Genomic DNA, 15,620 nt, shown 5'->3' on the forward strand with positions numbered 1-15,620 from the left:
CGCGCACCGCGATGAAGAGTGGCCCCTGCTTGCCGCAACTGGAGAGGGCCCTCGCACAGAAACAAAGACCCAACACAGCCAAATAAATAAATAAATAAATAAATAAATAATAATTAAAAAAAAAACTGTCTCAAACTCAAACGCTGCAAATTCAGTTAACCTCCTTACTGGTTTGCTGATGATTCAAACTCAAGGCTTTCACTATGCCATTTAAAGTCAAATTTAAACTTTAACAACATATGGCAGAAACAACCACTGACAAAGTGTTAATGATAGATTATTTCATTAACTCAGGTATCCAGGAAAGGGATGCCTAAAGCTGGGGTACAGAAGCAGGAGGAGTAGAATGTTGACCCTTATGCACGCCTTGAACAGATCTTTGTCAGCCACACTTATCTTCATCCCCTTTTCAGAAGACACAGAAATGTGCATCATTTAGTGCCTACGTGCAGCTATTGCTTCCAGTCATGAAGTCTTATCCCATCTTCTTTGTTTGCCCTATTCCAGCGCATCCTTTCAGGACCCAACTCAGTTACCATCTCCTTAATGTAGCATTTTCGAATATCCACAAAGTTAGTTGTATGTCTTCTGTGCTACCAAAGTATATCATTTGTATATTTGTAATACATTCACCCTGTGGTAATATTCTGTTGACAAGCCTGTCTCCATCACTTGACAAGATCTTTTGCTGCAGGGACTAGATCTTACTGCCTCTGTATCCCTAGCGTCAGGTATTGTAAGTAGCTTATAAAACATAAAATTATTGAGAGAGAAATTAAGTCAGTGGCTGGCAGGGCCTGGGGAAGGAGGGTGAAGACTGATAACAGGAAGACAAGAGGGAACTTCTGGGGGGGTGATGAAAATGTATATCTTAGTGGTGGCGGTGGTTATATGACCACATATATTTGTCAAAACTCATCAAACAATACACCTGAAAGGAGTGAATTTCACTGTATGTAAATTACACCTCAATAAACATGCATTCTAAACAATGATACAGGAATAAGAGAGTGAACATGAATGAATGACAAACACAATAACGCATTTACCTGAGATTTAATTTCCTTTCTAGGGGTACTTACTTTTTTTAAGCACCATCTTAAACCAGGCCAGTGCTTAGCACAAGTAAAATTTGAACGGTGGGCATTTTAGGTAAGACAATTAGATTTCTGAACAGAGGCACTTCTAGAAATTCCTTAAGTTATTCTATCTAAGTTGCCTAAAGAGAAAAGTGACTGGTCAATTCTGTCATTCAAAGACAACTTTGCTGTTGATTCTAATATAGCGCAAGTCATTCACAAATCATAAAAAGAAAGTAATCCTTCCTAGTACACTAATTCAAAAATGCTTTTCCAATCAGTCTCAGAAGTATCTTATATTGATATTAAGAGGAGAAACCAGGTGTGCTATACAAATTTCAAATGGAGCCAAACTCTGAACTTATAAAACTTATAAAATATTTTGTCTATGCTGTATTTTATCACATTAGATTTCTGATCCTTTTATACGTGTTTTAAGATTATTTATCTATCTAGAGAGTTACCCTTAAATACCTTTAAAATGGTGGTAACTGACAACAGATTAAACTGATTTTGAGTTAGAGTTGTGATGGATTACTAACCTCTCTTTCCCTCTATAAGGACTTAAGTTTAAATTTGTCTTAGGACATAAGTTTAAACGTCTATTCCTTCCAATCACCGGTGAAAGGTGGTGTGTGTCTATGCAGGTGTGTACACACAGCGGCCATCTCACCCCTCATGAAGTTCTCTGCTCAGAAAAGGCACAAACCTAAAATTAAAAGTGAAACATGAAACCCGTGTAGAGTGTCATCATACAATGAGCTGGGGGCAATGTCTAGGATCACATAAAATTCACAGTTGTTTCATTTATTCTTGCTCAGATTTTTAACTTAGCATTTTCTACGGCACCTGTGGGGCAGTAGAAAACAGCCCATGTCTGTTTTCCAGTCTTAGTTCTGCCTCCTACCAGCAAAGATGGTCTAGGTCACTGCCATTTAATCTTTCCCAAATTCTTCATGTATAAGATGCAAAAATAACATCTTCATGAATGTAATCAAGATTAAATTAATTGATATATCTTAATATGTTCTACAATTTTTATCCTGAATTCTTACCTACAGCATGAAAAAATCAATAACTTTATTGTAACTGGTCATAGCACAAGCTTGTCCACTGGTAGAATGAGGAGTGAACATTGGGAAATTTCAGAGATGTGTTCAATTTGACATATATTTATTAAGCATTTATTATAAACATGAGCATTATAGTAGGCACCTGGGATACAACACGATTTCTGCTTCCTCACGTTTGTTTTAACATGACTAAGTATTATCCCTGTTTTACAGTGAGGAACTAAGGCTCAAAGAAAAAATACACCAAATAATTATTTAATTGGACTATGTGATGATTGTTATGTATAATGTAATTGTAAGTGCCTGGCATAGTTCTTGATTTTATAATTAATTATGAACTACATTAAAATGTCATCTAGGGAAAAATGAGTGGCCTTTCAAGCAGGTCTACACCATGATGTGGTTATCATGACAGCTTTGTGGGCCCAGGAATCCTGATCGATGGCTGTCATTATCCAAAGTTGATGTCATCATTTCCCCCAAACTAGTTCCTTCTCCTTTGTTCCCTATCTCAGGGGAACCAAGATCGATGTCATTGTTTATCCCAGAATTCTCCTCCCCCTGCCACCACCAACGCCCACTACATCTCCAACTATCAACAAATCCTGCCAATTATATTTTATAATTTTGTTTCAAAATCCATCCTGTTTTCTCCACCTCCACCATCACTTCCTTGGTCTAGGGTCCACCCATATGACTTCATTTTATCTTAATTGCGTCTTTAAAGTTTCTATCTCCAAATGTAGTAACATTCTGAGATACCAGCGGTTAGGATGTCAACGTATGAATTTTGGGGAGACACAATTCACCAGCCCATGACAACTTCTTATTGCATTACATCAAGAGGCACATAATGTCAAGTTCACCAGATCTCTGCATTGTAAGGATACAAATTTCCCTTTGTAATTAGCACATCACCTGTGGGATGAAAACTTGAATACCTTGTGACTATCCTATTCCTCACCAACCTTTCACCCATTCATTTTGCCATCATCCATTAATGATTCTTGCCTACATTATTATTTTAAGCCTGCAAAGTAGTGGTTTAACAATTTTATCGTTCCTCTACATTTATTAGCTGTCATTCTTTTGTAAAGATAGGCCTCCATTCTTGCTGCACTCCAGCTCAATGTTTATAAACACCAGAGTCAACTTTCTTAACTGTAACTGCTTAAAAACCTTTGATCCTTTCCTCTGCCCTGGGGATTAAGTACATACCCCCTCTGACCTCATACTCCTCATACTGACCTCTAAAGGACTTCAGCCTTTTCCCTCCTTGTCACCACTTTATCTCCTTCACTGGTTTATTTGTACTCATCCTTTAGGACTCAGCTGTCACTTTCTCCCTAGCTTTCTCCAACAAATCATAAGAGTCCCTCTAGCACTGTATACTTTACTTTCACTATCATAGCATATATTATACTACTTTGTAATTTATGGTTAATTATCTCACTGACAGACTTTAAGCTATCTGAAAAAATATAAGAATCACATCAGTCTTGTTCATTCTTATATTTCCTAGCACCTCTCATAGTCCTTTGGTACAGAGTAGGCACACAATAATGATTAATTAAATAAATTACTGGGAGTTATGTAGTATATACAAATCTATGTACACTATAATTTATGACTGATTTATAGAATTTATAAGGATAATTTTAATTAAAAGTTATCTTTCACATAATTTGCTTACTGGAAGCCTAAGCCATTAGGTAAGACGAATTCCACTCTAAAAATAATAAATATTTACTTGGTATTAACTATTGGCCAGCTCCTGCCCTACGCATGAATTATTTCAAATTTAATCCACAGAAATCCTCTGGTGTGGGTACTATTTTCCCTATATAACAGATAAGGAAATTGAGAGAATATCACACCGCTAGTAAACAAAAGAGATGGGATTTGAACCCAGGCGTCTTTAGTTTCACAATGACTTTGTAATTTTTATTACTTTCTTATGAAGAGTTCATCTTTCCCATTATAGCTGACTATAAATCTATCATCCATGACTATTTATTGAAGCCCATGTTTTTGGTTCAGTAAAGTTTCTACTTTCAAGAATACAGACATGTATGATGTAAGGCATTTATAATATTATCAAATACCTAAGTAGGAACAGTCCACAGACAACATACACTGCCCAAAAATGTAAAACATTAACATGTAATCTATTCCCAGAACTCTGTTTTGACTAAGTCCAAGTAGATGTGGCAGTAAGAAGAATTTTGAATTATGTTTAATTTTTATTGAATTTGCAATGGCTGAAGGAAAGAACTTTTTTTTTTTTTTGGAATCTCTTTGTAAAGACCAATTCAAGAAGAAAAAAATATACGTACAGGATTGATTACAGTGATCTGGTATGACTTAAATACATTGTGAGACATGACATCTGCAGAGTGCCAGATATAAAAGGATAATTTCAAGGTAAGAACTGCTACAACAAAAATGAGATGCTGCAAGTACAAATGTGGTAAAATTTGGACTTGGATGTGTGAGTTGAATGATTCAAAGTATCAAGCACCATCCTGACACTGTGGGTACGGACAACAACAAAACAGTGATTACAGAGTGTTGTGAAGAAACTGAATTGCAAGGACACTGGCAGAAAAAGTAAGGTCTTGTGTGTATGTGTGTGTGAACTCAATTTCCAGTTGAGAGTATCCTGACAGTTGTAAGACATGCATAAGTAGAAAAAAGAAGAGGAAGAAATTAGGATGAAAATAATCAAGCAAGGAAAAGTTACAACATGAGCTTTGCTCCTTAATGGGAAGTTACTGAAAAGCAAGCATTATGTACTTTATTTAGAATTTAAATCCTACCTTTTTCCAGAAAAACAATTACGATAGTTAACAAAATATAGCAGGTAATTATCAAAAAGATGAAAAATGCTCAATATTTTTAATCCCCTAAATTGGTAATGGCAGTTACTAGAGGTTTTATGTTCTAAAAGGCACATACAGGGATGGTATCACCATGGATTCCTCCAGAGTTATTAGGATTGAGGACCTCTTTGACAGAATTTCCTAATGTGAAGACCACAGAGTACTAGGGTGTCCATGAACCTCCTGAAATTATGTACAATCCATCATGTGCATATGCAGCTTTCTGGAACGCATTCCATAGTTTTTTAAAAGTCAGATTCTCAAAAGAGGTTCATTACCATCCCCTTCACCTCCCCAAATTAAGAATAATTAATCTAGGAAAAGAAGTATTTGCTTACAAATTGGTAATATTTGTCTTATTTTCCTGTTACCAAGGAAGAAAAATATATTTAGTTTTATGACTTGGCATCTTGTCTTTTCCATTTCATATTTGCGTGTGGGAGATAAGATTAATTTACACAAGTTTCCATTACCAACCAGGTGTGGTTTACGTTTTTAAGATATCAGGTTTGCAAATCCCATTTTTAATCTCTGTTGCTGTTCATTATTTTGTTTGGTTTCTTATTCAATTCAATTCAAATTTGGAAGGGTTGCTCCTTCCTCAAATTGCTTCATAGTTTTATTTTGGTAAATATAAAGCAAAAAGAAAAAAAGAAAATTCCGACAAAGCCTTTCCTCCTATTTAATGAAGAAATTTGAAGATTCTAGCAAACATTTTCACTGAGCCCATTTCAAAACTAGCAAGTAATTAACAGGATTTTGGCAGCTGTATTAGTCAGGGTTCTATGGAGAAACAGAAAAGATAGGATATACATATAAGTATACAGGAAGAGATTTAGTATGAGAGATTGACTCACTCGATTTTGGAGGCTGAGAAGTCCCTCTGCAAGCTGGAAGTCCAGGAAAGTCGGGGGTGTGGTTCCAGTCCGAGACCCAAGTCTGAAGACCTGAGAACAGGTGCGAAAGAAAGAAAAGATGGATGTCCTAGTTCAAGCATACAGTGAATTGGCCTTTCTTCCACCATTTTGTTCGGTGCAGACCTTCAATGGATTGGATGATTGCCGAGGGCAATCTTCACTACTCAGTCTACCAATTCAAATGCTAATTTCTTCCAGAAAGACCTTCACAGACACACCCAAAAATAATGTTTTACCAGCTATCTGAGCATCTTTAGCCCAGTCAAACTTACACATAAAATTAACCATCACAGCAGCCCTACATAAATATTTATTTTAACTTAAAAGGTGAATTCTCGGACTTCCCTGGTGGTCCAGTGGTTAAGACTCCGCGCTTCCACTGCAGGGGGCGCAGGTTCTATCCCTGGTCGGGAACTGAGATCCTGCGTGCCACACAGTACGACCAAAGTAAACAACAACAACAAAAAGACAAAACAATATAAAAGGTGAATTCTATTCCCATAGGGACCCCTGAAGCAATAATTTATTTCCGACATCTTAGTCACCACATTTGAGTAGTCCTGCTGACAAAATTTTATTTTATGGCCTGTATTCTAGGAACTTTATCTTGACTACCATGTTGGATCATAAAAAGCATTTTAATACAAATTAGAAATGATAATGCCTTTCGATGACTAAGTATATATTTCTAAAGAAGAGGTGCCTTTAATCTCATTTACATTACTGAGAAAGAAGAATTATATACTACTGTGGGAAATAATTCTTCTGGCAAAGAAGGCAGAGAGAAAACGTGACAACATGTAAACAAAATCTATCAAATGTTGACTTTTGGACTCAGCTACTCCAAACTTGAGGTGAATAAGAAATAAGCCTATGATTTCTAGACAGTTTCTGAATCTTGGTATTTTAAGAAGGGAAAATAAGGAACCTTTTAGTTCTAACTGAGAGAATCAGTACATTTGAGACAAAAATGTAGGAAAATGCTTGGATATGTTCCAGTTATCTATTACTGCATAACAAACCCACCCCCAAATTTAGTGGTTAGCCATTTTATTATATCTTATGATTTTGTAGGTCGGAAATTTCAGCCAGGCTTACGCAGTGATTCAATTTTATCATTTCTTTCTCATTTACTGGTTCGAATACTTTTATAAAGAGACACTTTCCTTCAATCATTATTTGATTACTTAGCAGAGCCCTTTATAGAGAAAAGGCAGGATAAAAGCATGATTCTTTTCCCATACTTTTTAGTTTTCATGATAACTGTCTCCTTTCATTCTCTAAAGATAACCAGTATTTTTTAATATCAGAAAAAACTCATAGATTTAAACATATTTAATGGCTTTCAAATAATTGCAATTTTTATATCTTATTGAAGTTCAAATTGCACCATCTTTGGCCTGTAGTAGGAACCCCTTCAAGTTGACTCTTGAATCTTTTCGACATGATGTTAGTGGTCTTTGATAATTTCCTTGTTTTTTGGTATATGAAGACATTCCAGGCTCATTCTGTACATTTCCTGTCCCAGATTGGAATCTGTCCCTTTTCCAAAAAGTCCTGGTTTCCTTTAGTGGTAAATGATATTTCAAGACCACAGTCTTGGAGGTAGGGATATGTACTAGCCTAATCGGTTCCTAGGCCTTTCCAGTGAACACAAATAGGAAACCCACATACAATGCATTTATATATATATAGTGTGTATCAAACCTCATAAGTTCCTACAGATATTTTCAGTTCAAATAAAGGATCACTCTGCACTCTAGGATTTGCACTCTAACCTCTGTCTAACACATTTATCTCCTTTCTTCTACCTGAGGATTCTGGTTCTCAAGGAAACAGGAAATGATAGAGTTATTCATTTGCTTTATCCAATAATATACACATAACAGTCTAATACTAATACACTTACTGCAATACAATAACTAAAAAGCTAAAGAAGTATTTTTTTCATATGTTCCTACCATTCTCTCCCCATTTTAAGAGGTATGCATTGACAGATCATACAGCCATTAAATACTATACTCTTTGCCTTTGAAACTTCATATTGTCTTTGTTCTATAAATAACTATGTAGTTAGTGCTTGATATCTGTCCTCACTTCATTGTCTCTATTGGCATTTTGGTTTTATGAAGCTCATTTTCTAATAGATTCTTCAGGAGTGCTCAAGAGAACAATATCCACAGAGTTCTGGCATGACGTTGATAGCTTATCTGTGTCTTTATATTTGAAAGGCACTTTTGCTGAATATAAAATTCTTGGGTCACATTTTATTTCCATGAGCATCCTAAATACAATACTCCATTTTCTTCTGGCATGAAGACTTGCTGTTAAAAGTGTGTCTATAATAGAATTTTCTTTCCCTTATAGGTCACTTGCTTGCTTCTGTCTAAATGTTCAAGGAATATTTAAATTTTTTCTTTAAAGTCTAAATTTTACTAGAATACATCTTGGTGTTGGCCATCTGGGTTGATATTCTTAGGTAAATGATGTACTCTTTCAATACATAGTTTCAAATCCTTGTAATTTTCAGGAAATGTTTTTTGAATTATAGTTTTTAGTTATTTCTTCCACACCTTTGCTTTGGTTTCCTTCTGTAGTGACTTCAATTATAATTATGTTGGATCTTCTTTATCTTCAATATATATTATTTTCTCTTGAAATATATTTGCCTTTATATTTTTAGTTTTAATATTTTTAATCCTTTTCACCCTCTATTTCTCTTAAGGCATTATCTGTTATGTTTGTTTATCTATGTGTTACAACCAGTTTAATCTACCTTTCTAATATTTTTTTTTCTTTTACTTCTCTTCCTTTCTTGAGGTATGTCACCTCTTTCCTGAGATCTGTAAACTCTGGTTCATGTTGTTCTTCCATAGCATGTATCATTTTGAAGATACTCAGCTTATTTTAAAATTTATTTCTGGTTATCTGTATGCTTAGACATTTGGTCTAGTTATTAATATCTTTAACTCACTCAACAAGTATTTACTGAGTATGTACTATGTGCACACAGTTATTGTAGCCTGAAGTTGAGCCACATTAGCCAATCAAGCTTATTGTTTTATGCAACTAAAATTTTGTAGTGGTTATGCAACAAAAAGTGGACTAGTACACCATATTTATAATTATTAAGTCCTAACTGTCTTTAGTCTCAACAGAATACTTTTACACCATGAATTGTCCATTCTTGAAACCTTCATTTTTTTACCCTGTCAGCTGGATTTATGTCTTTAGGAACATTTTAAGGAAGATGTATTCCCAAGAAATAAAATTTGACATTTTTTTCTTGCATAAATTAATAATATATATGAGATCTAGAAAATTACTGAGTCCCAATCCTTTCCCTCAAATCTTTGTAGATATTGCATAATTACATTCAGGCATTTAGTTTAACGAACAAGTTTTTGACTGATTTTTTTTTGTCCCTTTGTAGGCTGTAGGGGGTTTTATGGTGGAAAAAAAAATACTTGCAAGACATCTTTTTTAATTCTTGAAATTAAAAAAGAATTCTTTAGGATATTTTTAGTAGATAGTCTCTTTTAATTGCTGCTGTCTTGAACCCAATGCACTCTTTCACTTGCAGACTAATGAAAACTCCTGAACATTTTCTATTATATTTTTCATTATTTATTCTGGTCATTTTCTTTGATTATATTAATTGATCAAAGGTTGTTTCTCAGTCTTCTGACTCTTGTATTTATCACTTCTTTAAATCTTATTGATTTCATCTCTTTGGTTTTTTCCTATGCATTCTAGGAGAGAAGGTGGTTTTCAAATTTTTCTTCCATATCAATAATTAAATGTTTATAGTCACTTTTTTAAAATTGTTATGTTTACTGAGCTATAATTTATAAACAGTAAGATTAACTTCTTTTAAGTCTATAGTTGAGTAAGATTTGACGAATTAGTCACCACCATAATCAGACCACTCTGGGAAAGAGCAGAGTGAGACAAGCAGAGGACAAAGGACTGAACTTTGGAGAATGACCATATTTAGGGTCAGAAGGAAGAAAAATCAGAGGACTGGTTTTCAGCCCCAACTCCTGCTATCATTCTAGAAGATTTCAGGTCCACATAGAGAGTCCTTCCACTCTCTTGCACCTGTTATGAGATACATTATGTCTCCATCCCCCTCCTCCCACACCAAATTCATATGTTGAAATTCTAACCCCCAGTATCTCAGAATGTGACTACACTTGGAGATAGGCTCTTTAAACCTATCTAAAGGTAATTAAGTTAAAGTATGGTCATTAAGTGGGCCCTAATCCAATAGGATGTGTCCTTCTAAAAAAAGGAAACTTGGACACAGACAAGTACAGACGGAAGACTATGTAAAGTCGGGGAGAAGACAGCCATCTATCTATAAGCCAAAGTGAGAGGCTTAGAGCAGATCCTTCCCTCATGATCTTCAGAAGAAACCAACACTGCCAGCACCTTGATACTGGACTTCTAGCCTTCAGAGCTGTGAGAAAATAAACTTCTGTTGTGCAAGCCACCCAGTCTGTGGTACTTCGTTATGGCAGTCTGTGTTACTTTGTTATATACTCTCTTAATCTTTTGATCCATCATCAATCAAACTCCCAATCTTGGATCATCATTGTAATTCTCCCAGGTCAATGAATGCTGCAGAACCACCCCACACTTAGAACGGGGAGAGAATGCTTCCTATACTGGACCTAGTGCTTTACAGGGCTCAATTTGGCTCTTTTTCAGCTACATCCAGTCCCAAAGGGCAAAGAATCTGTGAGGGAGATGTTCACTCAGAACCTGTGCCTTGATGTTTAAAAAATGCTTTTGATAGCAGTGTGTATACGTTAATCCCAAACTCCTAATTTACCCCTCCCCCATCTTTCCCCTTTGGTAACCATAAGTTTGTTTTCTACGTCTGTGGATCTGTTTCGTATATAAGTTCTTTTGTATCATATCATTTTTTTTTTTTAGATTCCACACATAAGTGATATCATATGATATTTGTCTTTCTCTGTCTGGCTTACTTTACTTAGTATGATAATCTCTAGGTCCATCCATGTTGCTGTAAATGGCATTATTTCATTCTTTTTTATGGCTGAGTAATATTTCATTATATATATATATATATATAAAACTACATATAAATAGATAACCAACAAGGACCTACTGCATAGCACAGAAAACTATACTCCACATTTTGTAATAACCTATAAGGGCAAAGCATCTGAAAAAGAATATATATATATATTCTTATATATATATATATTTATATATATATATATATAAATACACACACACACACACACACACGTATAACTGAATCACTTTGCTGTACACCAGAAACTAATGCACATTATAAATCAACTATACTTCAATTAAAAATTAAAAAAAGTTTTAAAAAACAAAAAAATAAACATAAAAGAAATAAATAGTCATGACCATAGTCAGTGAGAATGAACCAAAAACTTCAGCAAAAGTCACATACCTAATGAATATTTTACTCCTTAAGATAAACATACAGGTTTGTTAAAATAATAAAGTCAGTTCCTGGGGCACGGGGAATGCTTTTGAGTACCTGGCTCTCAAAATTCTCTGCTCACAAGGCTCCAAAATGGCTAACAGTGATTTTTTCCCCAGGTCTTTTCTGCTGAGGGCCAATAGCGCTTCTAGTATCTATATCCTTAGACCCAACATGTAGCAAAAAGGCCCCTAGGTCAGAGAGGTGACAAAGCAGTGGGGTGGGAGTAGGTTTGCCAAATTTAATACAGGATACTTCGTTAAATTTGAATTTCAGACAAATAACACATAATTGTTTAGTATGAATAAGTTCCAAATATTGCATGGGACATAATTATACTAGAGTATTCGTTGTTCATCTAAAATTCAAATTTAACACAGCGTACATTTTAAAAATTATGCCAACCCTAGGCAGCGCCAGACTTGGACATTTGAGGTGGGTGTCCATATGCATGAACACAAGGCCTCCAATGGTATCAAACTAAGTGGGAGGAGGTGACACAAGGAAGGCAGGATACATGTGCCAACCAATGCTCTTTGCATCTCCCCCATTCTGTCTGACACATAGGAATTCTAAACTCGGCCTTGCTTTCCAGGTCATTTTCAAAATAGGATGATAGAACGAACATATTCTAATTTTACATTTTGTTAGCTCTTGTATTTATAATGTTTAAATATTTAGATATATGGTATGTGGGTCTCCATTTCCACTCTTGTCCCAGCTCTACAAAATGTCAAGGAGTTAGGACTGCTGCAGAAAATTGCCCTAAGAGGTCAACAGTATCATCAACCACAATTAAAAGATGGGGAAAGTGAGACTTAGAGATGTTACATACAATTTGCTCAAAGTCATTCAGCTAATGGAATCCATTTTCAATGCTAGATCTTTCTGAATATAAAGCAAATATTCCTTTTTTTCTATTACACGTACAGCACGGTGACTACAGTTAATGATACTGTATTGCATATTTGAAAGTGGCTAAGGGAGTAGATCTTAAAGCAAATATTTTTCAACACCAAAAATACTTTACTATTTATAAGCTGATGTATCCTTTGACCACATAATTTAACATGCATGCATAAATCTAGGGCATTTCGTGGGATATTAAAGATAGGTACAATGGAAATCCCAATTGTTCAGTCGTTGATCCTGAATTTTACGGGCCTATACGTTTAATTTTATCAGCGTGCCCACATGTGATAAAATTGTGGGTTCGTGTTCTGCAATTCAAAACACTGATTTATAAACAAAGTGCTAATTTGAGTTTACAGTGACCAATGTATTTGGCAGAATAATGACTTGCAGTAATTCTTCTTCAAGGTAAATGCCAACCAGTGGATCAAATTACGACTCAAAAAATTGCCTGTTTAATCTAACCTTAGAACAAAGAGAGGAAATATTCTTAACGTAATATTTCCATTAAGATATGGGAATTAATTGTCATATTCCACTCTAGGAACAATCCAGCCAACAGTGCGGAGGCAGTTCATACGCTTTGAAGCTCAACATACCTGGGTTTTCCTCTTTACTAATTAACTACTTAACATCTGCAGGCCTCAGTTTCCTTATTTTATAAAAACAGTCTTCTTGAGATTATACGTAAAGGCTTTAGAACAATGGTGTTATACTGTCGACATATTATGTAAATATTATAGATTATAACATATCACATATTATATTAAATATTCTTATTAGGCTATATATTGTCATTGTGCTATTTATTATTGTTCTATTTAACAACTTTCTGGCTAACCTGAAGAAACAGGCCGCAAGCAAGCTCCCAGGGCAAAGAGGCGGGTATTGGTTACCATGACAACAGCGCGCGCCTAGACATTTTCCACTCACACGTCGCTGGGGAAGAGAAAAGCCTAGGCTGCGTGTTGCGTCATCACTACGCGCTCATTAGGCTTCTCCGTTCCGTTTTAGAAGGTCCCGGCACGGCTACCGTCGCTCCACGCCAGGAATTACCTTCGCTTTTCAACCTTTGTTACAGTGCACCGAGGCTGCAAGACCGTGAGTACTAAGGGAAGAGTGATAGCGAGCGAGCGAGCGTTAAAAGAGGTGCCGCAGCACACTCCCCACCTCTGAACCTTCCCTGTGTTTTCTTGATCCTATCAGCTTCCTCTCAGCTGGGATCGCGCCGCGTCAACTTCCGGGCGGGTGCCCGCCAGCACGGCCTCCGCCGCTCCCCTCCTTTGGCCCCTTTGTGTCCCCGCAGTGTCGAGGCACGGGCCCTGGCACGTCCTTTTTCGAGGCAGGGAGCATCGTAGTGCAGGGAGCCTCTCACTGTGGGCGGGCGCGCCGCCCGCGGCGGGTTAGCGTGGGGAACGTGCCTGCGCGTGCTGGGGTAAGAGGAGGTTGCACGAGGGTCAGCGTGTGGTTCGAGGAAGGAGGGGCGGGGTGGGGGGGGCTGGGAAACGAAGGGGAGTGAAAAGAGCAATGGAAAATTTTAAAAGGATACCACTGCCCACCTGATTGTTGTGGCCTAACAATGAGGCGCAGCCATAATAGTCATCCTGAGCCACTGGCATGTTTGCGGGCTCTTAATTGCCTTCGGAGTGAACTGCTGTGGCTTTGTATTTTACATTGATTTTCATGGCCTGTTTTTCTCTTTTTATTTTCTCCCTGCAGATAGTTCATTTAAAGCTCCCATCCCCACGAGGTGGTGGTTTCTGCCAATATGAATCTTTTCAACCTGGACCGTTTTCGCTTTGAGAAAAGGAATAAGATTGAGGAAGCGCCCGAAGCAACCCCTCAGCCCTCCCAGCCTGGCCCTTCTTCACCAATTTCTCTTAGTGCTGAAGAGGAGAATGCTGAAGGGGAAGTTAGCAGGGCAGGCACCCCTGATTCAGATATAACTGAAAAAACAGGTGAGTTACAGTGTTGCAAATGGATACAGCATCAAGAGATAGAGAGGTTTTTTTCGTTTGTTTTTTGGGGTTTTCTTTTTTGTTTTTTAAGAAGAAAGGCAGAAGAGCTTCTAATTTTTGTGCTTGATGTCATACATACTGATGCATCGTCCTTCACCATGCCCTTTTACATACAGCTTTGGGACTGCCAAAGGCACCATGTACCTCCAACTCATTATCCTTCCATAGTTGTTCCGCTTTTATGGGAGTTCTTAGATTATGGCCCAGTGATGGAAGCTAAAATCAGAATTTAGGTCAGAGTGGTAGCTAAGGGAGGAAGAACTAGGTGAGTCAGTCCTATGATAGACTTTGAGGATGTTATTGCCAGACGTTTACATTCATTCCAGTATTTCTCCAAAAAATATTGATCACCTGCTGTGAGTTAGACTTTATTCAAGGTGCCTGAACACAGCCTCTATGAGCAGATGAAGAGCAGATCACATTCAGGTTTTGCCAACCACCTGACTTCCTGGAGCTCTCCAAAGTGCAAATGAATAATTGGTATTCTTCATGGTGAAGGAACCATTTTTAACCTCTTCAGCTAATTGTTATGGACAGTAGGGTTTGAGAAGGAGCCAAAAATTAGCATTCCCATCTTAATCTATGTTCTTCGAACAGTTAACGATCAGAATATATTTGATCTTTTACTGTGTTTTAGGCATAGCGGTGAGTGCTTCACATCCTCTCATCTAATTTGTACAACAAGCTTATAAGATATTATTATCCACATTTTGCAGAAATGAGCCCCAGGGAGGTTAAATTGTTAGCAAGTTCGTGGAACGAGAGCTCAAATCCAAGCAGTCTAATTCCAAGTTATATTTTAATATTTATTCAGTAATACCTTTTTTTAGTGCAAAACTCAGTATTTCACAAGCAGCTTTTACATTTCAAAATTGGTAATATATGTCTTCACCGTCGATATCCCCATTTTGTTTGCTACTCTTCTACTTAAATGGAGCAGTGAGGGCAGAGTCCCTACAAGTTATCATTAGAATAATATTTTAAAATACTTCGGTGTAATTGGAACATGGTGGAACAATTTGGTAGGTTGGGTTAAGTGGTAATTAGAAGTCGGATTTTGAAAGGCTTTGTTTATCTGAAGAGTTTTGAGCTCACCTGGTTTCAAACCACTGGAGGGTTTAAGCCCTGGAGTGACATCCCTGTGTGCATTCTTGGAACAGATACTTGGTTTGCATAACGCGCTGTGGTTAATGTCTAAACATCCAGGCACTTTAATATTTTAACAGTAAATATTTTAATCTGTTTCTTATG

At 36.7% G+C, this 15,620-nt stretch overlaps 2 protein-coding genes across 10 annotated transcripts in view; one reads left to right on the plus strand and one right to left on the minus strand.

Moving 5' to 3' along the window:
* LOC309660793 (uncharacterized protein) overlaps window positions 1-14,205 on the minus strand; it is a 249,950-nt gene extending 235,745 nt beyond the window's left edge. For 5 of the 7 annotated variants that reach the window (XR_014263610.1, XR_014263611.1, XR_014263612.1 and 2 more), the window contains exons 1-2: window positions 13,193-13,322; window positions 5,892-5,981 (exon numbers count right to left, since the gene is read on the minus strand). Coding sequence is in view for 1 of the 7 variants with exons in the window: in XM_082461908.1 (XP_082318034.1) it covers window positions 5,892-5,981; window positions 13,408-13,452; window positions 14,073-14,092 (155 nt within the window). In the remaining 6 variants the exon portion in view is untranslated. The other 2 variants (XM_082461908.1, XR_014263609.1) reach the window with 2 other exon arrangements.
* The window catches only part of SMARCAD1 (SNF2 related chromatin remodeling ATPase with DExD box 1), a gene marked incomplete at its 5' end in the record, with an annotated part of 69,328 nt that continues 67,827 nt past the window's right edge, over window positions 14,120-15,620 (plus strand). For all 3 annotated transcript variants that reach the window (XM_082461670.1, XM_082461671.1, XM_082461672.1), the window contains one exon: window positions 14,120-14,309. In XM_082461670.1, coding sequence (XP_082317796.1) covers window positions 14,120-14,309 — 190 coding nt within the window. The remainder of the gene's footprint in view (window positions 14,310-15,620) is intronic.

The sequence above is a fragment of the Balaenoptera physalus genome, assembly GCF_965194825.1.
Source record: "Balaenoptera physalus genome assembly, chromosome: 5".
NCBI classification, from domain to species: domain Eukaryota; kingdom Metazoa; phylum Chordata; class Mammalia; order Artiodactyla; family Balaenopteridae; genus Balaenoptera; species Balaenoptera physalus.